This window comes from Rousettus aegyptiacus, unplaced genomic scaffold (assembly GCF_014176215.1).
Source record: "Rousettus aegyptiacus isolate mRouAeg1 unplaced genomic scaffold, mRouAeg1.p scaffold_m13_p_4, whole genome shotgun sequence".
Taxonomy (NCBI): Eukaryota; Metazoa; Chordata; class Mammalia; order Chiroptera; family Pteropodidae; genus Rousettus; species Rousettus aegyptiacus.
In genome coordinates, this window is record NW_023416307.1 from 20,487,442 (window position 1) to 20,514,623 (window position 27,182).

A 27,182-nucleotide genomic window follows, 5' to 3' on the forward strand; every position below is an offset into this window, starting at 1 on the left:
TGCTTTCAACTGCAAAAAAAAAAAATAGCCATATTTAAGATATTCAGATTTAATCAACAACAATCTTTAAGTTATATCCATGAAGCAAGAAAGCGAAGATGAATATTATCCCTGTTTCAATCGATGCACCAAGAAGTCAAGAGAGTGATCAAAGAGCTTAATGATTATGAAGGAGGAGTTACCCCTCTTTCAACACATATTCCTTAGTACTTGCCATGTACAGACACTGATCTAGATTCTGTCTTAGCTGGAATATCGATAGTACTGAAGTACAGAGCAGAAGCTGTCCTTATGGCCCTACTCACTGTACTGGTTAAAACTTTTAGATACAAATAACAAAATCTCAAATCAAACTAGCTTGAGGGGGAAAAAATTTAAAAAAAAAAAACAACAATGACTAATTCCCACCTTAAGATAGAGGAAAGGATAAGGGCTTCAGAAATGACTAGATCTAGAAATTCAGAATCATCATTTCTCTCTCACACTCACTCTCACTTTTGCTTTCTCCACTTTTCCCAAAGTTTCGATCTTATTCTCTCCTGTTACATGTGAGCTTCCTCTATAGCCTGGTAGGAGTGGGGAAAGCATTACCAGGGACAGCTCCAGGCTTCCATCGTCTCGGCTCCTGATCCCAGAGGGAAGAGAGGCCTTCTTGCTTTTATCATCTGTAAATAAGATTGTAGGAAAGGATTTTAATTGAGCTGGTTCAGGTCGTGTAATCATCCACAGATCAATTTATCTGGTCAGCAACGAGTAGAGTATATGTGTAGTCAGTCCCTGATTACACACCCACCCCTATAGCCAGGGAGATGGGGTAGTATGAATAGCCGCCCCAGAACTTCCAGAAGATAACATGTGGAGGATTTGTTCCCTATAGGAGAGTAGGAAGGGATTCTGGCAGATAAGAAGAGCAGGTGTTTCCTACAGTGCCTCCTCCTGAACTGGCCACCAAAGAAAGACATTAACACCTTTGTACAAATTCATATGGACATGACAGAGTTTTTGTTTTTGTTTGTTTGTTTGTTTATTTGTTTGTATGAGAAACTTCCCAAGTCCATTTGGAAGGTTTGGGGTGGAGGAAACCAATTTAAGAGTCAACAATCTTTTCCTCCCCAGTTGGAGAGTTTTGTTTTGTTTTGTTTTGTGTTTTCAATTTTTATCACAGAAATTTCCATAGGTCCACAAAAGTAGAATTATATCATGAAGCCCTATGTATTAGTCACAGTTTCAACAATTATCAATATTTTGGCAGTCTTGTATCTATTCAGGAATGTAAAAATTCACTAAAAACTTAACCCATAAATGAACACATTATTGCTGTGCTATAATCTTGATAAATAGAATAAATGAATGCTTCCAAAATAATGAAATTAAATATGACCAATACATGTGAAGCTCTTAGCAAAATTCCTAATACAAACTGAGCTCTCAAAAGTACCAATTATTTTTACTATTATTGGCAACCTATTTAAAGCTTTTAAGTACTAATAAAGTCTACTCATTGAAATGCATTTGGCCAATGGAGGGGAAAAAAACTAAAGCTAATCTTCTTACCAATAGATAGCAACATTTTTACATGATCAATTTTTAAATGTGTTATTTATGTTTTCCTATAACAAGCCTTTATAATTGTTGATGTACAAAATGTCTGTAGAGAATTGTTATGAGTTTATTTAGCCAAATCGACAATTGCCAGAAAGCAAAATCTCAATACATTGATAAAATGCTCCAGAGAACGACAGCTTTGCAGCTTATTTCACACATTAGAATAAAAGGAGGGGAAGTAAGGAGCATCACATGAAATCCATTGGTGGTAGATTAAGGGGGCAGGAGAAAGCAAAATGCGGGGGGTGGGGGGGAGATTGAATAAAAAGTAAAATGGAAAAATGCATATTTCTGTTATACCAGTGGGTACAGGATACTTAATAATTAACATTTACAGCACATAGATACGGTATGCAGGGAGCAAGATAACTATCAGAGATTCTGTCTCGTGTTCTGGTGCCCTGAGGAGTCTGGAAAAGAAGATTACTTTGACATTTCAAAGGTATGTTATCTTAGATGCAGAAAGACAATTGGCTAACTTAAAGTTAAGATTGACCTTTGTCAAGGAAGCTAAAGGCCTAGGATGAAACTATCTGCCATCACCCACTTTTAGTTAGGAATGTTTATGTTCAGATCATCCTCTGTGGTTACTTTTGGTCTCAGAGTTTTCAAGGCCCACCATGCTGGCCTCCCCTGAGCTTGTCAGGTTTAGTATGTGGTCCCTTTTCATCCACAGTTCCCCATTTTGACCAGAAATCAATCCCAAGAATGCATTAATGGCCAACTTCTTGGTGATACTGTGGTCCCATGGTGCTTTGGAGACTTGTTCCTAGGAAATCATGGCGCCATCATCTGTCTTGCTATAATGGTGTACCACTGGGGATGGGGCAAGACGGTAATCTTGAATGGAAGTCAAGGCTGAATTTTTCAAAAAAGGGAAAGGCAAAGACAGATAATAGGAGACAGTCAGGTCTTGTAGGCCTTCATTAAAGAAAAAAAAAAACTGGATCATTTCGAACCGATGAGATATCATGATCCAAGTTTTGCTGTCTCACTTTTCTGGATTTTTCATCTAGTATAACATTTACTATAGTCTGAGGGCACAACATACACCTCTTCAGTTTTCACAATCTGATCATGTGATGGGTTCCTACTTACTGATGTTGCTGTTGTTGTTGTTGTTGTCGTTTTGTTGTTTTAATATGGCCCATCTATTTCTCATTGGAAGCACTCAAGTGTCATTTATCATCAATCTGATTCCTGCTAGTTGTGTAATTGGGAACTATAACTTCAAGGTTTAATCAGGGCTAAGACTGTAAGAACACAATGGTGTGAATTATAATTAGCATCTAAAAATTTCCAGAGGCTAGGAGGACAGTAAAGGTTTCATAAGTAAATGTCCTGTGCCTCAGCAGTTGTTACAAAGGGCCATTCAGCTTGCATCTGAATTAACATAGTTATTATGTTATTAACATGGTTAGTAACATGGTTGAGTTAGAAATAAGCATGTTCCAATAACTAGGTTCTAGCATTTATACATAAAATTCCTTTCGTAAAATTCCTTTTTCACTTTCTACAACTTCCCCAGTCTTTCTCACATTGTTTCTTTTTACTCATTCAGAAATAACCAGCATATTAGGACAAACTCCTTCCTTTTAACATCTCTCAAACACACACACACATCCCTTTCCTTTCTTCTGCAGTAACATTCCTTCTAAATTTCAAAAGAGAAACCATAAAAAGAGTATTATTGATAATATAAAAGTTATCTTATACACCTTTAGCAATTATTAACAGTGGGTTATATAAGAATAAAGTTTGAGAAAAGCCCAAAGAACAAGTATAACTATTATTATGACTAATATTACTAGCCGACAGGTAAAGACAATCAAACAAATGTTTTTTTGTTTTTTTGTTTTTTAAGTTAAAGATCAATTATGTGGGGATACAGGCCTTCCGATGTCTTGGAAGAGCTGTCTACCACTGATGTCGGTGACTTCTCATCCTCGAGGAGTCTTTGATGTCCGCTGTAGACAAAGGCAAGTGTCAGACAGGGACAGATGTCCATTTGCTGTTGGGTGCCCTTTTTAAATGAGAAATGTGAATCCATGAGTTAGCTCCTTTAAGTTTGGCTGCCCATGGATTAGCTGGTAATACCTGATAAGGTCCTTTCCAGTGAGGTTGGAGAGTCTTTAATTGCTTCCTTTTCCAATGGACAAAATCTCTTGTTGTAAGTCATGGTCCTTGAAGTCTCTATCTGCTGGGAGCACACTGTGAATGAATCAGTTACTCATTTATCAATTTCTTTAAGCTTGCTAATAAGTCCTTGTTTGTCATGCGGCATATCTCCTTTTAGTAAGATTGGTTCATATGTGATTTCACCCAGATGCACTGGGTGACCAGTAACTGTAAGGAAAAAGGCTGTTTACCAAAAGAAGTAGATCTCAGGTAGAGAAGAACTATAGGGAGAGCTTTCCGCCAAGGGAAATTAAAAGCTTCTGAAATTTTACCTAGTTGAGTTTTAATTGCACCATTTGTACATTCTACTGATCCGGAGGACTGGAGTAATAAGCGCAGTGAAAATGCTGTAGAAGAGGCCGAATATTACAAATGGATTCCATTATTTGCCCAATGAAAGGAGTCCCTCAGTCACAGTGTAACTCAGAGGAAATATCCCAATTGGGGATTATTTTTTCCAATAATAATAATTTGCCTACCATTCAGGCTGTTGCTCTCCTACACGGGAATGCCTCAACCGAGTGAGACAGCATACAAATCATAACTAACACATATTTGTATCCTTGAGGGGGCATCAAATGGACCTAAAGGAAGTGGGAAATGTCCTTGGGACCCATAGAGTGATTTTCCAGGGCAACACTTTGGACAGATAGAATATCTGCTGTATACTGTATGAGCTATAGTAAGAGTAAGTTCCCAGTAATATTGTTTACTCCACGAAATCATCTTTTCAAGACCCCAATGTTAGGTCATGCGCATGCTGACATACAGGCAATTGAGTCTCTATAGGGAAGGTTGGTTTCTGATTGGATTCAAGCTGTATCTGTTTGTCTGGGTCAAAGGTTCCCCCTTTTCATTGCCATATCCTCCTTTTCTTCTTCTGCAGCTGCCGGCTGCAACTATAACAGAGGTTTTTTAAATTGATTTTTAATAGGAAGAAGAAATGTTGTCAGATCTGGATAATTTGGCTCCTTATTGCTGTGTGTCTAGCTGCAGGTGTTAGCTAAATTTTTTCCTTTCATTCCCATGGTGGAAGCTTTAGAGTATCCTGGAATTTTGATAATTGCCAATTGTTTCGGTTACTGTATGACATCGAATAACTCTGCAAGCTGTCTTCTATCCTTTATGAGCCACCCTGAGAAAGTTAAGAAGCCTCGTTGTTTCTAGAACATTCCAAAGTCGTGAGCTACACCAAAGATATAATGACTATCAGTGTAAATATTGGCTATTTGATCCTTGGCTGATTGACAAGCTCAAGTTAGCACAATCAACTCACCTTGTTGGACATATCTTATTTCAGTCAGGTAAATTGAAAATTCAATTTTGTCCACCACAGAAGTTATTGCATATCCAGGTCAGTAATATCTCTGCTCATCTTTCACATAAGATCCATCTGTAAACCAGCATTATCAACAGGAGGTTCCTATAAATTGTTCCTAGGTACAAGAAGGTGGTCAGTAAGCAAAACACAGTTGCAGATGTCTTCATCCTGCAAAGAAGGTAGCAAAGTTGCTGGGTTACAACTGGTACATCGAGTTAAGGTAATATTAGGCACAGAAAGCAAGAGTACTTCATACAAAAACAGTTGACTGAGAGAAATGTTAAGTATGATGAGAGTTCAGTGGAGATTCAACAGAATGAGGAACATAAAGGAGAGCCCATAACTATTTCTTCTGCTTGCTTGCATAACATAGCTGTAGACGAGATGACTATCATACAGGGAGGGAGCCCTTTGGCTACTGGATCTAATTGCAGACTGTAATATCCCTTAGGAGATAGGTCTATGATGATGTCTGTCTTTGAGTTAAAACTCATAAAGCATGTCCTTTATTTTAGTGCATAAAAAGGAAGAAAGTTTATAAATAATGTGTCCCAGACCTGGAGCTTCTTCAGCTATTCCTGTAGAACTTTTTCAGCTTGTTTCCCTTCAGGGTTCCACTGATTTGGCTCAGGTCAATCTGATTTTATATGGTATATAGAGGCTGGGCCATTAATAAAAAATTTGGAACCCAGTTGTGACAGTATCCAGTCAGATTCAGGAAATCTCTAAGCTGTTTATTTGTTTGTTTTTAGAAAAGGAAAGGATAGGATTCCTCTGAGTCTTTCCGGGTTACTTAGTAGCCCATCTTTAGATATTAGATAGCCGAAGTAGTTTACTTGGGGTAAACAGATTCAAAGCTTGTCCTTTGAGGCCCTATGTCCATTTATGGATGTCTTAATAGGTAACTAGTGCCATCTTGGGAGCCTAATATGTCCTAGAGCATAAAAGCAAATCATCTACATACTGGATTACAGTGGAACTTCTGGGAAATTCAACATTAGTCAAATCAACCTTTAATAGCTGAGAGAAATAGATGTGATTCTTTGTATATGCCTGGAACATTACTGTCTAAGTAAACGCCTGATCTTCCCAGGTGAAAGCAAAGAGGTATTTACTGTCTTTATTTAAAGTAATGCTGAAAAAAAAGCACTACATAAATCTATCACTGAAAAATATTGACAGTCCACATAAATAGCTGATAATAGGGTATGTGGATTTGGAATCACAGGATGTCTGGGGAGAACTTTTATGTATAGCTATGAGATCCTGTGCAAATCACCATCCTTTCTCATTGGGTTTATTTACTGGAAGAATAGGAGAATTACAGGGGCTCATACATGGAATTACAAACCCTCTTTTTAAGTAATCTTGTATAAAGGGCTTAATTCCAACTAATGTATCAGGCCTTAAAAAATATTGGCAAATATTAGGTAGAGGCTAAGTATTGTCAATAGTTATTTTAATAGGCATAGCTGACTTAATCTTACCAATATCTGCACTGGAAAGAGCCAAAAGTTGCATCAAAATATCCTGTAACAAAAGTTCAGTCTCAAGATTAGTTTCTTCTTGTGGAGGTTCCTTTTAAATCATTATTTTCTCAATTGGTTCAGTATCTAATTCATTTACCTCTAAGTGTTATTATACCCTCCTGGGTAAAGGATATGTGGGTGTCATTGGTTTCAAGAAAATCTTGCCCTATCAGGTGAATTGGGGTAGATTCGACTAGTAAAAATACATGTTGGCCCATAACTGGAAGGGAATAGGTTCTGATTTAAAACACACATTAGTGGCTAAGATGTCCCTATCATTTGTACAGAAGCTTAGTCCAAGGGAGAGGGCAACTTGGAAAAGATTAAAAACAGATAAAGCAACCCCAGTATCTATAAGGGAGTAGTTTCCCCTTTTATGATAATTTCAATTTCTCCTAAAGTATTAGTAAGGAGAAGAGGAAATGGCCTCTCATAGTCTTTGAAGTAGCCCTAGGCTGGTTTCTGTTTCTTATCTTTTTCTAAATCCCATTTCACTTTTCTACAATCTTTTTTATGGTGACCTGACTTTTTACAGTAAAAACAGATTCCTGTTTCCCTTGTCTAAAAAATCCTTGGGGAGGTCTGAACTGATTGCTTAATTGCTGGAGCTATAAGTTCACAATTTTGGCAGCTTTGTCTTTTTCTCTCTTTTGAATAGTTTTAGATAGTTGATTAGCCAGAATTGCCAGTTCATTAGTATGTGTGATCGACCAATTTAATTTTGTTGTCTAATCAGTTATAAACTCTCCATCTAGTCTTTCTCAAAATGCCAAATTTTGTAAGGGATCATTTTGACGATTCTTAAAACTGTGTGAGACAGACCTGAGTATTGTTTAACAGTTTTTTTGAAATGTTCAAAGAAGTCAAGCACTGACTCATCAGTCTTTCTTTTCCATCGCTGAATCTTGATCTGGTCTATTTTCCAGGGAAAAATCTCATGTATGGCTTGGTAAAGCCAGTGGGCTGATTCCTTGCATTTTTCCCAATTTGTCTGTTTTAAAAAGTCATAGACTAGAGTTTCCCAGGGAACTTTATTTAGCCATTCTGTTGCATTGTTCTCAGAAATCAATAGGAGTATTAATTGGAATAAGTCAGAATAGCCAAGATCATATGTTCTAACAGTTAAATCCAATTCCTTTGTGAACCCTTCAGGGTCCTGGAGGTGGATTACTTAATTCTGTTAGTCCAAGAAATGTATACAATTGCTGGTTCCCTTCCGCTTGAGATCAGCTTTTCTCCAAAGGGAACTGCTAGAATTTGTGGAGGGGGCATAGGAGAAGGAGAGAGAGAGAGAGAGAGAGAGGAGAAGGAGATGAGAGATCTAGAGAGGAGAGAGGAGAGAGAAGAAGAAGAAATGAAGGAGGATAGGCGGTATGAGGTATTATGAGGAGTAGTAGGATGATAGTGAGGCTGTTAAGGATGATGATTGCTGATGCCTGTTTTACTGAGTATTATTCTTAGGAGTCGTAGTGTATTAGAGTAGTGAGAACGACGACGACGACTAGGGTAGGATAACTTGTGTACAGTCCTTGGACAACAACAAAGTAAAGGATACAGTGGGGCATTTGGAGAAGAGGGAAAAGTGGGGAATTGGCACTGAGCACCTCTGGAAGCCTTCCTTAGTTCGGAGACAGTCTCTAAGATTTTCTTATTAATTTCCTGGAGAGAAGAAAGTCTCCATGCTCCATTTTAGAGTCTTCTATCTGCCAATTGACATAAGGCTCCCATTCATTCAGTTTGATTTTCGAGCAGGCTTTTTTTTTTTCTATTGAGCTAGCAAAAATATTTTAAGTGTCAAAAGAACTCTATCTCAAGCATCTCTAGTTGATATCACTTCTAGTTAATATTCCCATGTTGTGAGTACTTACAAGTAAAGACTCCCTACAAATTGTACATCTGCAGCAGTATTATGAAATGAGGTTGGAGGGCTGGGAGCTTGTTGGCCTTGGAGACATGATTTCTCATGTTAATTTTAGTTTTCTTTTGAGATCCATGGAGACTGAAAAAATTTTAAGGGACATTGTATAGTAGGCTGAAGTGTGCTGCTTATGGGTTGAGCTCCAAGGGGCTGTCATCTCCTGAGTTGCTCCAACCCCCTTATGTGTCTCGGTTTCTCTCTCCAGCTGTTAATGCAACTCTGAGGACTCAGAGCACTAGGTTTCCAGCCTTTCTGTGCATGTCCCTGGATGAGTCAATTATTTAATTACAGTTCTGTTGGAATTCCCTATGGTGTACTGCTTGTCTTGAGGGGTACCTTCAGACACCTCCCCATGGATTCTAAGTGACCTAAGCACTCCCAAAATTTGATCTGGAGGAAGTAAATGCCTCTTAACTTCAGAGCTGAAAGAGTTCAGACTCTCATTTATCTAGCAAGAGGTATTCTTCAGACTCCCAGTAAGCATTCCAATTGAAAAGCCAAAATTAAAAACCAGCCACCCATTTTTTTTCTCCCGTTCCTGAGTTATCTCAGCCCTTATCTTTTAGTGCCACCTCGAAATTTTTTTTTACCTAAAAACAGCTGAAATAAAGTCAGTGCCTTCTACCTTAAAACAGGGAAGTCTAGAATTCCAAGAAAAACTCACCCAAGTTCATTTGATGCAAAGCAGGAGCCAGTGTGTCACAATGGGCCCCAACTGGTACCTGGCCATGGGTCCAGGTCTGCAAGGTGGTCCTTGGGGGGTGGGGGGGCCAGGGGCTTCTTTGGAATCCTGTCAACTATGTCAAGTAAATGTTGACATAAGAAACATCTGCACCTTTAGCAAATTTTCATGAGTTTATTTGAGCCAAACTGACCATTGTCAGGAAGCAAAATCTCAATGGATTGAGAAAGTGCTCCAAAGAACAGTTTTGCAGCTTATTTTTACATTAGAGTAAAAGGAGGAGAAGTAAGGAGCGTACATGAAATCCATTAGTAGTAGATTAAGGGGAAAGGAGAAAGCAAAGTGGGGGGAATCTCTGGGATTGGATAAAAAGTAAAACAGAGAGATACATACTTCTTTTACATTGGTGGGTAAAGGATAGTTAATAATTAACATCTACAGCACATAGAGATGGTATGCAGGGAATAAGATAACAATGAGGGATTTTTGCGTTCTAGTGCAGAGATTGTGCCCTGAGGAGTCTAGAAAAGAAGATGACTCTACCATTTCAAAGGTATGTTATCTTATATGCAAGAAGACAATAGACAGGCTCACTTAAGGTCAAGATTGACCTTTGTCAAGGAAGCTACAGGCTAGGATGTGACTACACGCCATGAGCCACTTGTAGTTAGGAATTTTTACGTTCAGATCATCCCCTGTGGTTACTTTAGGTCTGTAAGTTTGCAGGGCCCCCCATACTAGCCTCCTCTGAGCTTGTCAGATTTAGTATGTGGCCCCTTTTCTGTCCACATAATTGTTTCTCCTTTTACATGGAAATGTAAAACATGTTACAAGCAACTGCACCTTTCAAATAAGGAAAAAGTGCAGGTTAAATTGTCTAGCTCAGGAATGAGTTGGGACTAGATATCAGAATCCTAAACTCTAGGTTACCTACTTTAATACCTTGGCAAAACAATTCATCCCATGAATGCTGGACAAAGATGTGCCTACCTAGGTTAAGTTCTTCAATTTAACTACAATTTTTTTATATGCCAGTTATGCTTCTCAAGAGATTTTCATTTCTCAGAACAGAATGGATACTATTTAAAAGGCAGAAATAAAATGTTAAATAAATAAACTGGGAAAAAATAAATAATCAATAAAAGGCACCAAGTATGCTAATTAAAGTGAACTTTTTTCATTTTCTAATTTTTTCTAATTTGTTTTATTGTTTTCTTTCCTGGGTAGTTAGGAGGTGGGGAATGAAGCATTTTAGAGAAAACAATAGTGTCAGAAGGACAGAGCCCCTTTTCCTTCTTCCAAGAGCTTCATAACTCTGCTATGTGCTTTGTTTCCAGAAGCAACCCTCCCCCCAGCCCCTCTGCCCAGAGCTAATATCTACAACTTTCAAGATGGTCTGAGCCTGCTCGGTGGGACAGACATGTAATTGAAGTACTTTCTTCAGCCTAAGAAATCATTTTGAAACTCTGAAATTACATATGTCTGGTATGGATTATACTGGGTTCCCCACCCATACTACCATTAAAAATCCCTTCAGAATCCCATAATGTAATTAAAAGAATAGCATCTCTTCATAACCTATCTAATTGCAGACCAGTCATTCAGTACAGCAATTGTTTTTATAGACACTGAACAAAAGTTTTAGGCAAATGAGCAAATCGTATTGTTGAAAGAAAATGAAGAAAGAAACTAGGTAAGACAGATATTGTTGAAAGAAAATTAAGAAAGAAACTAGGTAAGACAGAATGTAAATTCTAAAGCTTTGAAAGCTGGAGGGTGGGGAGTAGGAGGGAGAAAGGCTATCTATACCACAAGGAAATTCTATGTCCATACTGTTTGGAATCCTAATGGAATATGCACTCCTCATTTCTAATACCTATCTTTTTTTAACCTGAAAAATCATTAGGTTTTCCCACACAAACATAGTAAAAGGGAAAACTGCATTTGAAAACCCATGTTAGTTTTTGTTTCATTTATTTGCATGTTTAAACTAAATATGTACTTAGGGGGCTTGATTTGCCCAATGTAAATATCATTTTCAAATTTGACAATTTTAAAAATGTTCTTTCAGACTATTTAAGACAAATTAATCTTCATAGTGTAGGATCCTAAGATGTGCAGGCAAATAGTTTCCAGTTACAAGAAACTGGGCTAAATGCCGTGGAGGGATCAGAATGATTGAAAAGTTATTAAGTAATGGTTTAAGTTACAGGACCCACTATCCCTTGGACAGAGGGAACACATGTAAGTAGATCAATATAATGTGACAAGTGCTAAGATAGGTATGTGTACAGTGTTGTGGAAGGACAGAAGAGGGTACTATTACTCAATTTTATTGCTAAATTGCCTACGAGCTGTGTTTTGATAACCAAAACAGAAAATGGAATGATCCCAAAACCCAAATAAAAAAAAAAAAAAATTATGTCTGAATTACTTGTCTTCACTTTAGGTATAGAAATCTATTCATCGGGTTTCTTCAAAAGAGTGTGCTAAAAATGGGATGTTCTATAGTGACTTTCAGTAACCCATATACTTTTGCATTGCAAGCCAGTACACACATTCGAATATATTTATTTTTAAAAAATCAACAAAACAACACTTACCTTTGCTATGTGCAATACACTCCAGTATATTTTATACTCTTCTGTTCTCTTTTTCTTTTTTATTGCTGGTGGCAGGCAACCCATTAAATTGATTTCGCATGTCCTTAATAGTTCATGCCTATAGTTAAAAAACACAGCTTCAATATGTCCTTTAAAAACGCAAAAGCAGCAAAGCATTCTGAGCATAATGTTCAGAACAGAAACAAGTGTGGTCAACAGGACCCCAAATGCACCCTTTCTGCCCAGTAAGGTAGAAGATATCAAAACCAAACAGGATTAGATCTCTGGAAGAAAAAATAAGGCCCGTGACTGCTCAACCCTTTGGCCATGAATCCACATCAATGGAAAGGAGCTTCTAAATTTGTCCAGCCCTCAAAGGTAGATCCTCTCCAGTGCCTACTTTTAAAGAGACTGTGGAGGATACGGGCAGTCTCCCAGGGAGCAGAATGGGCAGCACCCATATTGACTGACCAGGAAATTCATACACTGCCAGGGATGGGAGTCACCATTTTCCCCATCCAGTAGGATAAGACATGTGCTATTTTCCCTCCACATTTTATACTGGGCATGTTGACATTTGGCCTTAGGCTTCCAGATCATGAGAACTATCACTGGACTGGACCAAAAGGAATTCTTATCACTCAGAGATCCCAAACTAGGCCATGAACTTACTTCCTATATGAACCCCACCTTCTTTCCTAAAGAATACTGAACCCCAGAATCGTCAGAATCTCAATCCAATTCCACTTCATCACAGGCTGAAAAACTTCCAAATATCTAGCCAATTAAGGCACCGTCCCATTTTCCATCACTGACGCCATTTTTTTTCTGTTTTAATATTTTGGTAGTTTGATGTAATTTGAATGGAAGTTAAATGAACGAGCTCAATGGCCATCTCAAAAAAAGAAGTATAGCTGACTCATTTCTAAGCTTTTTCACTATTTTATTTTGAAATTTCTGTTAATGTTTTAATTTTTAATCTTGGGTTCTTTATTTTCTCCAGTATTTTCATAAATGTGCATTACTTTCTTCCTGTGATTTGCCTTCATTGAAATAGCCGCCTCAGTAATGGTATTAGAGAAACTCAAATCACTAATCAGGTTCAGGACACACTACCCCCAAAATATGGCATCATGGCATAGTGAATATTTTATTTAAGCTGAAGGAGTTTGAGAAAATGGCTGAAGCAGGAAGGTCACGCTGATCTCTTCCTCCCCTGGTCCTTCTTCCCTGAAACAAGTCATAACACCCTCCCTATAGCTGGAGGAAAGAAGCATCCTTATCTCCAACGTCAGAGGGACGCCAAGAGGAATCCTAACAAACAGGCCTTGCCAGTTTACCCCCAGGTCACTACAATTACTTCACCCCTTAAGCTACCCTGTGTACTCTTCATCAAACCTAGCACAAAATACTCAGGTCTGTTTCTTTGGGTTTTTATTTCCTTAAGAAGCCTCTTGTATCACATAGAACTTATATTTAATAAATTTGTTTGCTTTTAATCAGTCTGTCAGTTTAATTTTCAGGCCCAGCCAGGCATCCTAAGAGGGTCGAAGAAAATTCTTTCTTCTCCACACCACAAAGAAGAGCTGGGAAACCATCTCCCACCCAACTATCCCAGCGGCTGCCGCTCCTCAGCATCCCTGCCATCCCTCTGAGTGGTGGCTTTGGCAAAAATTATTCCACTGGTGCCGAGACTTTGGAAGTGCAGCTGTTTCTTGGCTTCTAGAACCTTGTTGTCTCTTTATGAAAAGCCACTGTCATCAAATCAATGCCATATACAACCACTGATTTTTGGGACAGACCGTATCAACAATAAGCCCTTAACAGCATACAGCGTTAGGTTACCCCCAAGTAGAAACTCTTATCTCAAAGACGCAAACTTCTCCAGGTGAGGAAACAAATGACGCTAGAGAAATTCAGAAGAGGATGAAACTCTGGGCCCAATACTATCTGCCTGCCTCAGATGCCACATAATCTTGTTTTCACTATGTTGGGAAATAGTAATTATCTCTTTTCTGACATTTGCTAAGCTACTGGACCTGCCAGCACCTCATTTTCCTGGGACAAGAAGAAAGAAGCCTGACAAAAAGAGGGAAGAAAGAGGAATTGCCTTGTGGACAGCCTATATTCCCATGGCGTAGATGATAGAGGTTCTGTTCATCCCTCTAGCGACCAAATCAAAGTTGTGAAGGAAACAAGGAGCAGCAGCAAGGAAAAATTGCCTAGAATGAACAAGCCATACAACTAAGGAGAAAGCCAAGAAATCACCCTGCAATGGCAGAAGATAGGACGGGACGAGGATGTGGAGCTGCAAGGTCTCCAGCAGCTGAGTGGGATGGAGGCTGCGCCAGTGGCAGAAGCCTCTTAAATGGGCCGCGTCCACGAGTGAATTTTCTCGGTGATGGACCTGCTCGCTCTGAGCACCAGTGCCGATTCGGCTCTATGCAGTGGGAACCAGGGACTTACAGGGAGACACTATTAGAGTGAGGGCCAAGGGGAGACTAGCTCTGTACAGAAGTGCCCGAGGTCTCCATTGTTCCATGTTGAGCCCTGCCCCATCCCATTGCGCAAACATAGCACCATCACTGCCATGAGGTCATCAGACTGGATAATGGAGGTCGCTCCACCCAGAAGGTTCCCTGAAACCCCACCTCCCCCAACTCACAGCCCCATCCAATCCACATCCAGGTGTATCCTCAGCGAATCAGGTGCTCCCTGCTGAGCAGCACCTAGACTCACACTGGAGGCAGCTGTTTTCTGGTGTGGCCTTTTGAGGCAACTATAAGCATAGCATCTGTGGATTGCTTGCTGAATCTTAACAAGAGGCCCCAAAGGGGTAGAGGCTTGGGCTAAATTTGGCCTGTAACAAACAGAGACTTAGGGACATGGATAATGGACTAGTGATTACCAGAGGGTAGGGAGTGGGGAAGAAGGGGGGAGGTGGACGGGGTAAAGGAGATCAAATATAGGGGGTTAAGGGGTGTGAAGTGGGTAAAGGGGATTGAATATATGGTAGCTGAAGAAAACTGGATTTGGGGTGGTAATCACACAATAGAATATATAGATGTCAGACTATAATGCACTCCTGAAAATTTACATAATTGTATTAACCAATGTTACCCAAATAAACTTAATTTAAAATAATTCCAACACTCAAAAAAAAAAAAAAAATTTGGTCTGTAGCTGAACCGCTCTCAGGACTGTACCATGCGACAGTTATTTCACAAATCCACAATAATAAGACCAGGACACTTCAGAGCTTTGCTTAGCACATAGAAACAGACACTGAAAGGCAGCCAAAATGGGGAGACAAAGAAGCAGAAGCCATGAGAACAGAACAGAGATCCAGATACAATGGAGTCAAGCAATCTAACAGATGCAGAGTTCAAAACACTGGTTATAAAGATGCTCAATGAACTTTTGGGAAGTGTAGATAAATTCAGTGAGAACTTCAACAAGGAGATAAAAAACACAAAAATGGAAATGGAAATTATAAAAGGGAACCAGTCTGAAATGAAGAACACATTATCAGAGATGAGAAGTATATTAAAAGGAATAAACAAAATGAATAAAGAAAAGGATCAAATGCCCTATCTAGAGGACAGGAAAGCCAAGGACATGCAATCAGAATGGCAAGAAATAAGATGACAGACTATAAAAATAATTTAAGAAGCATATGGGACACTATTAAGGGTCTAAATATCTGTCTGATCGGCGTACCTGAAGAAAATCAAGATGTTGAACAGCTGTTTGAAGAAATAATGATGGAAAACTTCCTAACCTGGTGAAAGAAAAAGACATAAAACCCCAGGAAGCTCAGAGAATTCCAAAAATCAGGGATCCAAAGAGGCCCACACCAAGACACATCATAATTAAAATGTCAAAGGTTAAATACAAAGAAAGAATATTAAAAGCAGCAAGAGAAAAAGTAGTTTACATTAATACATTGGCTAGGTGGAGGAGCAGGGGAGGGTGGGTACAATCGGGGGGATCATTTTATGAACTATATAGATATCTAACCAATGTACTGTATATTTTAAACTAATTAAAATAAATAAATTTAAAAAAAATAGATGAATTTCCTGTAAGTTGAACCAACACCATGAAAAGTAGCAGGGTTGAAGCAGAGTTACTAATGCAATCGCCCCCCCCCCCCAAAACACACACACACACCCCCAGGAGTGGCGTGATTAAGTCCAGTCACCTTCACAAACAAAAACTCACGTGTCCTTGCCATCGCAGATGGTCGTTATAAATATCATCTCCAACTACACGAATCTAGCCTCTGTAATCATCTAGTTCACATTGTCCTTGAGCAATCGAGCAAACTGGTCTACAATAGAGACCAGAGGCAGAAGCCAGAAAAGCAGAGGTTGTTGGCCCAGAAGGAAGCTGCTAGTAAATGGGATTCTTCCTCACCTTCAAGTAGGTATTAATCCTGTCACTACCTAAGTGGAAAATGAGAATATCCAGCAAGTGGTGACTGCAGGTGACAGGTGTCCCATTTATCTATTTTTCCTCATGCCCACTTTGTCCATAAAATCAGAGTTTCCCACTACATCATCAAGGAAAAGGTTAGACCAGGTAATCTAGTCCACAGAAAGACCTGTACCAGCCTCACCTTCATACAGGTTAACTGGAAAGACAAAGGTGCACTGACTGAGCTGGTCGAGGCTAACAAAACTATAATGAGATATCACTTGGAGGCAACCTGGTAAAGAAAATGGCTCAAGGGCTTATCACAAAACTAATTTAAATGTACTCTGTTAACTACTCTGTAAATAAAAATAAAACATCTCCTTAAAACAAAAAACATCAAGGCATTAGTCCCAGGGAATAAAAACTAGGCTGTAACATCCTATCCTACCTCAAAGGTGAGGAAATAAAATCACACGCAAAAAAGAATTTTTGGAAAATTTTTGTCGGGAAATCCACTTTGTTATGTTTTAACCAGGAGTCAGGCAGCAGCAGTAAACTTCTTAGTCTGTACTATTGATTATAACAGGGGTCAACTATTTGGACCAGATGATACCTCTTACTTTTATCAGTATCAAAATTCATTAAGAAGAACTTCTGTAGATATTGTGGCTGTTAAGGAATTATTGCCAATGTTGTAAAAAAAAAGCTTTGTACTGTCAGGATGATTTTAGCAGCAAGTATGTGTTTACATTCAATCTTCAAACCAACTCAAAGTGATTTTTAAAAAAACAACAAATTTAATATGTCACATGAAAAATTGAGAGGCAAGCTCTTTCGGGGATTGGCCACTTTAAGGGCTCAAAAATGTCATAAGGCATCCCTATTCTTTCTATTGCCTATGTTGCCATCCTCAGCACACAGTCTTTTGTCTTGGGGATTATCTCCCTCTTGTGACAACAAATAGGAATTGGCCATTCTTCACTACTAGGAATGGTCTGAGTGAGGTTCCCTTGTAGCACTGCCCCAAATTCACAAGTAGTTAGTTAGTAAGCATCAGGAGAAAAGAATAGCCTCACACATGAAGTATAAAGTCTTTTTATTATAAATAATCAAAGTTGATAAAACTGAAAAAAATTAATTTTCTCTTTAAACAAAAAAATACAGATACCCAAGTAAGTAAAATGACACAACGGCCAATAGTTAATCTCCCTCTTCAAAAACAGTACTACATGTATATATCCTTCAATCTGGTAACTTTTTATAGTGTTTTACTTTTCCTAAAAACATATTACATTAATCACAATTTGTTAAATTATTCTGATATTACATCTGTAACAATCGTTTCTTAAATATTTAAATACCATTAGAATACAATTTTAATCACTTCACGAAATTTCCATTTTGACTCAATGAAAAATATCTATATATTTACATATTTTACTCTTTTCAGAGTAGGTCACCTCCAGACTTCTTGGAATATTTTACCCTTTTCTACGAAAGTGCATGCAACTCAAGTTCTCTGAACTTCAGTATTAAGTAGTTGTCTTTCCATGCTTCATAAATACTTCTAAACTTGTCATAACTTTCTTTTTCCAGGTTGAAATCTTATCCAATTTTTTTTTATTAACTGACTTTTTTCCATATTTCTCTCCAGGAGTCTTTCAGTCTTTCCAAATAACTTTCTTTTTTAGATTCTTCCTTCCATATTCCTTCTTTTTTTTTTAAGGCTGTTAGTTCAGCTTTAAGTAAGTTTCTGTGAATTTTCCAATATATTTTAGAATTGTAATTTAACCCTGGAACATCAACAGTTCTGCCAAGGCCTCTTCTCAAAATTTCTTCATTCAGATTCACACTAAAATACTTACCCTTGAATGAAAAATAACACAAATCAATTATTTAAGAATATCGCTAGTATAACCAATAACATCTATTTACTTTAAAATCAGTCATTCAGCAACTTTAGTTTTCCAGGGAAAAGCCAAAAGTATAAAGCAAAAGGGTCCTCAAGAACTTAAAACAGCTAATGCTAAATCCAAGAATTTCATTACTAGGAGAGATCCTTGGCTCAAAGTCAACTGTCACGTCTATGACATATTGTTCTCCACTGGTTCATCAGTCTCCTAACCCAAAGAAGCAAACAAGCAGCAGAGCATACATAAAGCATTTTTTGGTTTCTTTGCTGTCGTTTGGAAGGGGACTGGAGCACAGGAGATAGGCACAATGACAGGAGGCCATAGCAAAAGAAACTAAGAAGTGCGCAAATGCAAAACAGAACTGAATTATCACTGAACCATTAAATTAGGTTCAGAATTCCAGTGTTTAGGAAGGCACTTGCATGTAAATGAATTTTTAAAAGGCTTTCCACAAAATAATTAGCATAAAAATGGGCCTGGCCTTGAAGCTCAGTCCTTTGGGAAATTTCGTCTGTGGAACGCCTCACTTCCTAAGGACACCGGGTAACTGGGGATTTCCCCCCACTAATTAAAGGAAATTCTGTGTAACTATTTCTATAATCTTCATGGAATTTTAACCTAAAAAGATTAATTTTAACAATGCATTAATAAATTCCTAGCTTCATTAGGCAAGTAAGTTATAGTTAAATTCTAAAAATGTGAAAACTCCTGTTTTAAAATACGAGATATCTTCTTGGACTATCTAAAGAAACAGTAAGATTTTACTCCTGTAAATGCAATAACTTTGGTATATGATACTAAGGAGTTAATATTGTTTTAAAGGTTTATCATATTTTTCTTAATCTTTTACATTTTAAGGTTTATCATATTTCTCTTAATCTTTTACATTTTAAGAGCTCATTCCCTTAAACTAAAATCAGAAAAGTTAAAATTTGACCTCACACTAGTAAAACTCAACAGATGTAAATTACCACAATATATACAGAGCATAGTTTGGTCACCCTCTAGGAAGCAATATAAGGTAAAACACATAAGACTAACTATGAGCTCAAGGGCCCAGGAAGAGCTGGGTTTGAATACAGGCTCTTCTGTTTGGTCACCCTGAATCTCACCTGTAAATGGGAATAAACACAGTCACTCGAGTCATAATGTGGTTTTGAGGACAGATAAAGTATACTCCTCAACTTAAAAGAGAAGATAATATTTTGTAAGGCCTTTGGCATCTTTTATATAACTTTGTATTATCAACTTACTTTTAAATGTAAGATGCGTCAACAAATCGGTGTTGAGTAATTCTTATTTTAAAATAACTGAGTATGATTTGGACTCGCAAAAATGTATGGATTTCATTAAGCTATTAATAATTCAAAAAATGTTTAAGAATTAAAATGATTATAATTCTAATCACGTTAATGTAAGGTTTTTTCCCTTCAGATTATTCTTGTTTGTCATATAATTAGGGACTTTAAAAATAAGAAAAACTGCTCTTAATCCCGTCATAATAACATTTCGACTATTTAATTTTTATATGTTCTTTTTTCAGTAATCACCCCCCAGAAATCTAGAGGAAGGACTCAGGACAGTGACATGGTAACACCAGGGCCATGGACGGAGATTTGAGCCTTCCCAGTTACACAACGGCCACAGCCAATCATAAAGGTAAGAAAACTCAGATGACTGACTGCTGATCACAAGCAGTACTTAAATATGTCCAACTTTAGAGTTCAAAGATTGGGCAATATTCACCTTCAGAAAATACCCTTGCTCTTTCTAGTTTCCAGTTGACGAGTGTCATTCAACAAATGGTTTGATATCATATACTCACACATAAAAAAAAAGTATAAAGATTCTCCTTAAATCAGCAATGTCGGCAATGTCCAGACTCATCAATAATTCTGTTTGTTTCCTTTTTCTTAATTTTCTATTTATTCAATAATAAACATATATCGCTTAAATTTTAAAATAAAATTTATATATGAAACATGGTTCTCTATAATCACTATGAGTGGCATTTTAAAGACAAAAAAATATTCAGTCTCACTATGTATTCAAGATTCTAATTAATGACGTTTATATATAAATAAAAAGAAGACGACATTGCTCATTATTTCTTCACACTACTCACCTTATTCACCAAAAGATAGCAAAAGAGTGCTGAATTCTCCTTTCCAAGAAGTTGGAACCATAGTATTTGGGAAGGTTTTAGCTCTTTCTGTAACCACACCTTCCCAGTTTCAGTGAGTTCTACTCCAGCCAGCTTAACCAGCAAAAAACCATATGGCTCCTCTAAAAAAGGTTACATAGAAAAAAGTTTACCTTTAATACTACTTCGCGAAAGTAGATTCCAAAATCACTTGGCCCTCAAAAAAAAACAAATATATTATTTTTATTTATAAATACCCAGGATTCTCTAGATATTAGTCCACCTATTTCTTTTAAAACAATCAAGTATATAATAGATGGAATAATTTCAAAAATCCATTTCAGTAAGCTCCAGAACAGGATGTGGGGTTTAACCAATTTACTTTTTTAAACTTTCCAGATTTATTTCTACATATTTATCATATGTATACACATAAAGCTATAGATATGCAGTTTAATATGGCTCTTACAACCAATAAAACTGTATAAACTGCTTTTCCACTTAACTTACTGAGATATCTTCTCATCTTAATAAATATTGATTTATTACTTTTTTATACATTTTCTAAAACTGACTTCTAGACAGAATTTTATTAATTTATATTCAAAGTAACTCAGTATTAAAGTTGTTCACCCAAACCCTTGATAAAATTTTAACCATTTAAGAACAGGATTTTATCTTGGAAAAAGTCTTTAACTTTCCAAAAAGAGATACGGCTGACAAAAAAATTTTTTAAGTATTTTTTTTTAAAGAAAGTATACTTTTAACATTTGTTGGGTTCTTATACAAGTAATTGAAGATATAAAGTTAAATTCATCTAATCTCTAGGAAAAAAGTAATACTTGAGTTCAAGAACATATCCAAGAACACTGCTACAATATTATTTGATAATAAAAAACGTTTTCTTTAGGACACTGGCTTCAATTAGAAAAGTATCAAAAGGTGTAAGTAGGAAGATTATGCCCTTAGCAAAAATCTGGGATATAGTAAATATACAAATTAAAGTTAGGCAAAACATACAATAAACATTAAACTCTTATCATTGGTACATAATGAGTTAAGAGAGACCTGAGGACTCTGAGTTCTCCAGTCCTTTTACGTCATCAGCACCAACTGCCTTCCAGTAAATCATCCTCTGGTCTTTGAGACCAAGCTTTTGGGACCAAAAACAAATCTAATTTAATACTATCTATCTTAATAATTTCCTAAGTCTTCACTTGACAAAAGGTCATTGGATTTCTTTAAAATTAGCAAATTCCCCATTGAGCATTTAAAATAGGATGTGGTCAATAAGATTCTTCAAAGACAACTTCCAGGAACAAATCTGCTGAACAAGGTAAATAACACCTTTGATATATTTTCACCAAAACACGAGCTTTTTTGAAAAAGCAGATGTTATGTTTAAATTTTATAGTTTCTAATTTCAGCTTTGTTTCTGTGATTGAATCCCCAGGCCTTCGCCAAATCTTCTATGCAGGATACCACAGGCCATGCTAAAAGGTTATGAGAGGACAGCTGCATGAGCTCAGGTGCAGTGGAGCACTCTAAGGAAAGTAAGACTTGGGTTCTGCGGAATGAACAAAGCAGGGCAGGAGTAGGGACAGAGCATGTCAGGTAAGGGACAGACCACTGGCACCTGGAAAAACTGCAGACATGAGAGGAATATTGTTAATATTTCTGCTCCATCTGGTGGGTAGGAAATGTGGTGACTAAATGATATCAGGGTTTTTAAAAAAATAGTGCATGATACAAAACTGATTTGTATCCTAATCATATCTCATTGGAGACAGTAATATTCATTCCACGGTTAAAACACAAGAACTCCTTCCTTCACTAAATTAACAAATATGAAGATCTTTAAATATAACTAAATTAATTCATTTGACAAATTTTACCAAATCTCCACTGTCTAAAAATTATTTTTCTAGAAACTGTGAATACCGAGGTAGCCACAAGGGGGCTCACAGTTTGGTGGGAGGATGTAAACCTAAATACATAATTATAGGAAAAAGTTTAAGTACTGTAATTGCAGTGTGTAGAATTGCTGTGGGGTATAGTAAAGAGGCTCATTCTGCTTGGGAGTTAGGGAAAGTCACTTAAGAGCTGACATTTGAATCGGATACTAAAGAGTCAGAGTTCAACAGGAGCAAAGAAGTATGACCAGGGGCATGAGAACACAGGTAGGCCGGAAGGTCTGTGTACCTGGGGTCTTTCACACGACACAGTGAGAAATGGGAACTGCAGCAGGACAGCCCAGTCCCCGCCCAGCTCTCCGATTTCCTTTGGTGACTCTGGTACCCTTCTTTCCTATGCCCCTGCCACAAGAGCTGTCTGTCATATGGCTTATCAAGAGCCAAGCTCATTCCTGCCCACGTTCTCTCATTCTTTAAGTATCTGATGAAATACCAACTCCTCAATGAGGCTGTCTCTGACTACTTTATAGATATAGGTTCCCCCGTCACATGACCTCCAATAATTCAGATCCTCGTACCTTGCTCCTTTTCTTTATAGCCCTTATGATAATTATCATTTGTGTGTTGTCTGTCTTCCTCCTGTAAGCTCCAAGAGGTAGAGTGGTCTTGTTTGTTTCATTCGGCACTCACTATACAGCTAGTATAGGGCCTAGAACATAATAGATGCTCAATGTTTGTAGAATGAATGCTTGAATGTCTGAAGGAGATACTGAGTGGTTGGGGAAAAAAAGAGATAGGAAGAAAGGAAATCAAAACTAAATTAAATACTTTCTTGTATGTGAGGCCAAGAGTTTGGAGTTATTAAAATTAAAATATTTTTTTGCTATTTTAAAAGTAACTTTTAAAAAAAGGAGCACTAAAATAGTTATTTAGCCTTATTCTTGCACCTTACTTACTTTTCCATGAAGATATAATAGGTAAAGTAATGGGAATATGTTCAATTTCTAAACCATTCTCAGTTATTCGGCGTAATCGTCCACGTAATTTAACATTCTTCCTTATAAATTCTATTGGAATGTCTGAAGAACTTACAAATTTTGATGTCTGCCGATTCACAAGGAGAAAAATACATTTTATTGTTATTTTCAGTTTAAAAGTATGTTGAATTGTTATCTAAACATTTAACAAGACATAACCATTGAAAATTTTTACTTGGTTCACAATTTCATATTAATATTTTAATATAATTTAATCAAAAGTGTTTATAGGAACATCATTTAGAGATTTTAGTCACTATTTTACTATCTCAGGCTACGACACAGAGAACATTAAACAGACTCCTAACTTCTAAAAGCTCATGTCCTCAAAATATGACGCAATTCATCAAAAAGCAGTGAGTGTAGTGAATATAGATCTGTACCTGGCACCACACAAGTCTAGTTAAATAGTCACTATCCTATTCTGTAGATGTACAATCTAGTCATCTAGGTACTGTTTGGAGAATGTAAACAAAGCTGAGTCAAATTAAATTAAAACTCTTATTCGACAAGATTTTTTTTCTTATTTTTTCTCTTATAGTAGAAAAAGCTGCCCCCCCCCAAAGGCCCACATTAGGAACTTAATTAAATATCTAACACCTAATGCTCTGAAGTTAGTCAATATTTTACACCTATGTCTTCACATTAATGTACTAGAGGAACAAACTTCATTCATAATCATGGCTAAAAATAAATGGCTTACAAAATCATGAAGGTGTTATAAGAAAGAACCTATTATATTATATATGAGGTTACAAATGAGTTCAAGGTACCAAAAAAAAATTTTTTTTAAAAAAAAGATAAAAGTGCTGACATGGCGTCAGGAGGAAAAGGCAACAGTTCAATATAAAATAATAAATGTAGAAAATAAATATACACAGAAGCAATAAATCCATGCCAGACTGCGACATGACACTAAAACTACATCCTATGGCAAATATCAGTTATATTACAAAAATACTTGTAAATCTCGAAATATCAAATGAATTTCCACATGTCTATTATTAAAACATTATTCACAGGGCAAAAAACATGCTAACTGAAAGCATTATTATTATTTCTTTTTACTCTGTACATCTTGCTTTATTCATTGAACAGTAAATCTTAAATACTCCTGCAAATCTGAAAAAGCATAAATTACTCAGTGAAAACGGACATAATTCACCTGTGATCTGAATCTAAAACCACTATGGAAAACAGTTTTGAGATATTCTTCAACATCCGAAATGCAAAATTTAGTGTTTACACCATTCTAGTGAACTAAATCCTTTTTAGATTCCTTTTAAAACATGAAGAAAGTAATTATGGAAATAGAGGCTGTGCAATTTACTTTTCATAAAATCCTGTGGATATGTTACTTTCAAACCAAGATCTTAAATATGTTCATTTGTTATAAAATTCTTCTAATATATGTTCATTGTTCTAAAATGCTTCTAAAATGCTTCTAATATGAATAACAAAATGATACACTGCTTGAGATTAAAACTGTCTGAAGTGAGAAAAAAATTAACTGTCTATTGCTTATCATAATGCCTTATTTTTTAACTTACCAGTCGAACACTTCTTAGAAGTAACACTATTCCAGCTATGGCCATTACGGTGCTGATGCTCTTCAGAAAGAGATTTAACGATTAATTCTCACTAATTATTATTCACAATAATAAAAGTATTAATAAAAAGGGGGGGGGGGAAGACCACTTTTCTTATACCGACTATCCAAATAAGGCATATCCTTTAATTAACAGCCCACTTTTTCCAAAAAGCTTTCTTAACTGCCTGCCTACCCATTAATCTTCCCCTTTTTATCCCAAACAATCTGGCATGGATGGTAATTATTCATATAATATTGTACTGTTTTCTGTTGATTGTATTTAATAACCATAAGTTCCTTGAAAGCATGAATTGGTCTTACTCTTCTTGTGCAATGTCCACAGTAACTCACAGAACCCTAAGTCTACAGTGGGAATTTAAGTATTTGGTAGAAAACTTTATCACCAACACTTTAAAATATAGCACCTTGAGAAATATATGTGAATAAACAGTTGGAAAAATTTGGCTGTTTTTACAGTTTTTCATTTACACTGAAACAGACCTAAAGGATTTTAATTAAAAAATAAGAACCCTGCAACTCCCTCACCAACAGTGATAATCTGACACGCTTTCCTTCAATAAATACAACTACGTATATAAGAAATGAAGTTGAAAACATACACAAGGGTGCATTCTCTGATGGGTTATTTGAAATAATATAACCATGTGCTACTTAAACACTGTTCCCTTGCCCAATTCTGCTGAAGTCATTTTTCAATTTGAAATAAACCATGCATCTCTTCCTGCTCACCTGTTAGAACTACAGGCTTTCCAATTAACATATATATGTCTACTATTCATTAACGCTGCAAATATTTATCTAGCACTAAGTGGTGGGCACTACTTTATGAACTAGAGCTGCACTAGTGAGTGAAAACAGACATGGTCCTGCCTTGAGCTTCTTGTGCAGAATATTTGCGAAGCTAACGATCTTACTCAATTTCTCAGCAGAATTCAACAAAATTAATCATTCCTTCTGAAAATATTTTCTTCACTTGGCTTCTAGGACACCTGGTTTTCCTCCTCCTCCCTCACTATTCCTTCCTAGTCTTTGCTGACATCCTCCTTTTCAGTCCCCAAATTCTAAATGTTAAAGAGTGCCCCAGGTTTCAGTTCAAAACTAGGGACTCCTGCAGCTTTTTTGACTCGCTCCAAGATGTCACCCAAGCTTTAAAAACTACTTAAGATTCATTCTCAAAGATACATGTCCAGTTCTCATGTCCCTTCAACCCGAGACTCCTATAACCAGTTACCCAGAACATCTACTACCTTTAGGAGTCTAACGACCATCTCCAAGTTCCCACGTCTTCGTTTAGAAGTCTAATACGTCAAGTTCACATGTCCAAAAAGTTCTCTAGATTTCTCCGACAAATTATTTACTCCAACTCCCCCATATCAGCAACTTTCACCACCATCCCACAACAGGCAGCCCCCTTGATTCCTCTCTTTATACCTCACACCCAAACCATCCACACCACCACTGGGGGATCTTGGCCACAGTCCTCTCGTGCCTGGTCATCTAAGGTGTCCCTCCCTTGCTCGAACTCCAATGACCTCTCAATTCTCTTAAAATTAAAAGGCAAACAAACAAACAAAAACACAAAACTCCTTTCTCCCCAGGACCTACGTGCCCGCCCCCCGTCCCCCGTTCCCCGCCCCCAACTCCTCTAAGGGACCCGCCGGCGCCCATAGCCGGGCTGCGTCCCGCTCTGTGAGTCGCGGGGCCCAGCACAGCCCGGGAGGCGTGAGGCGCTGCTGGTCTCCCCGGCTCGCGGCGCCCGCCCCGCTCCGCGCAGCGAGCCCGCCCGGCCGCACGCCCCTCGCCGCCCCGCACCGGACTCCGGCGCCGCGGCCCTGCGCCCCTCCCGGCGCCGACAGCCCCCCATTCTGGGGCTCGTCGCCTTCAGGCTCGCCCCAGGCGGCCGTGCGCCCCCACCCTGCCCAGCCGGCGGGGCTGCGGTACCCGGACGAGGCGCAGGTGGTCGTCCGCCCACTGCGAGATCCGTGCCACCATGTTGGGCGCCGCTCTGTCTCGGTCGGCGGATGGCGAGGCCGGGACCGCAGGCCGCCCCGCCATGTTCCCGGCCTCTCGCGAGTCCGCGCCGCGCTCCTCGCGGGGCCGGCGGGAGTCACTGGCGGTCCTCCGGCTGTAGGGGGCGCCGCGCTCCTCCTCGCGGGGCCGGCAGGAGTCACTGGCAGTCCTCCGGCTGTAGGGGGCGCGGAGCTGCTCGAGCGGGCAGCAGAGGGCGCTGCGCTGCTTGGGCGGGCGGCAGGAGGCGCCGCGCTCCTCGCGGGGCCGGCGGGAGTCACTGGCGGTCCTCCGGCTGTAGG

At 38.1% G+C, this 27,182-nt stretch overlaps 2 protein-coding genes across 6 annotated transcripts in view; both read right to left on the reverse strand.

Moving 5' to 3' along the window:
* PLCH1 (phospholipase C eta 1) overlaps nt 1-20,422 on the reverse strand; it is a 200,289-nt gene extending 179,867 nt beyond the window's left edge. For 3 of the 5 annotated variants that reach the window (XM_036218660.1, XM_036218659.1, XM_036218658.1), the window contains exons 1-4: nt 20,294-20,422; nt 11,837-11,954; nt 5,060-5,272; nt 592-3,816 (exon numbers count right to left, since the gene is read on the reverse strand). The gene's annotated coding sequence lies outside the window, so the exon portion shown is untranslated. The other 2 variants (XM_036218656.1, XM_036218657.1) reach the window with 2 other exon arrangements.
* Nucleotides 15,706-26,963, reverse strand: CUNH3orf33 (chromosome unknown C3orf33 homolog). The gene is given in 6 exon segments (XM_016138706.2): nt 15,706-17,767; nt 17,769-18,121; nt 20,294-20,454; nt 23,181-23,328; nt 24,812-24,871; nt 26,815-26,963. Coding segments are annotated over 6 exon segments (867 nt in total). The 5' UTR covers nt 26,929-26,963; the 3' UTR covers nt 15,706-17,736.
* Between the last annotated feature and the right edge of the window lie 219 nt (nt 26,964-27,182).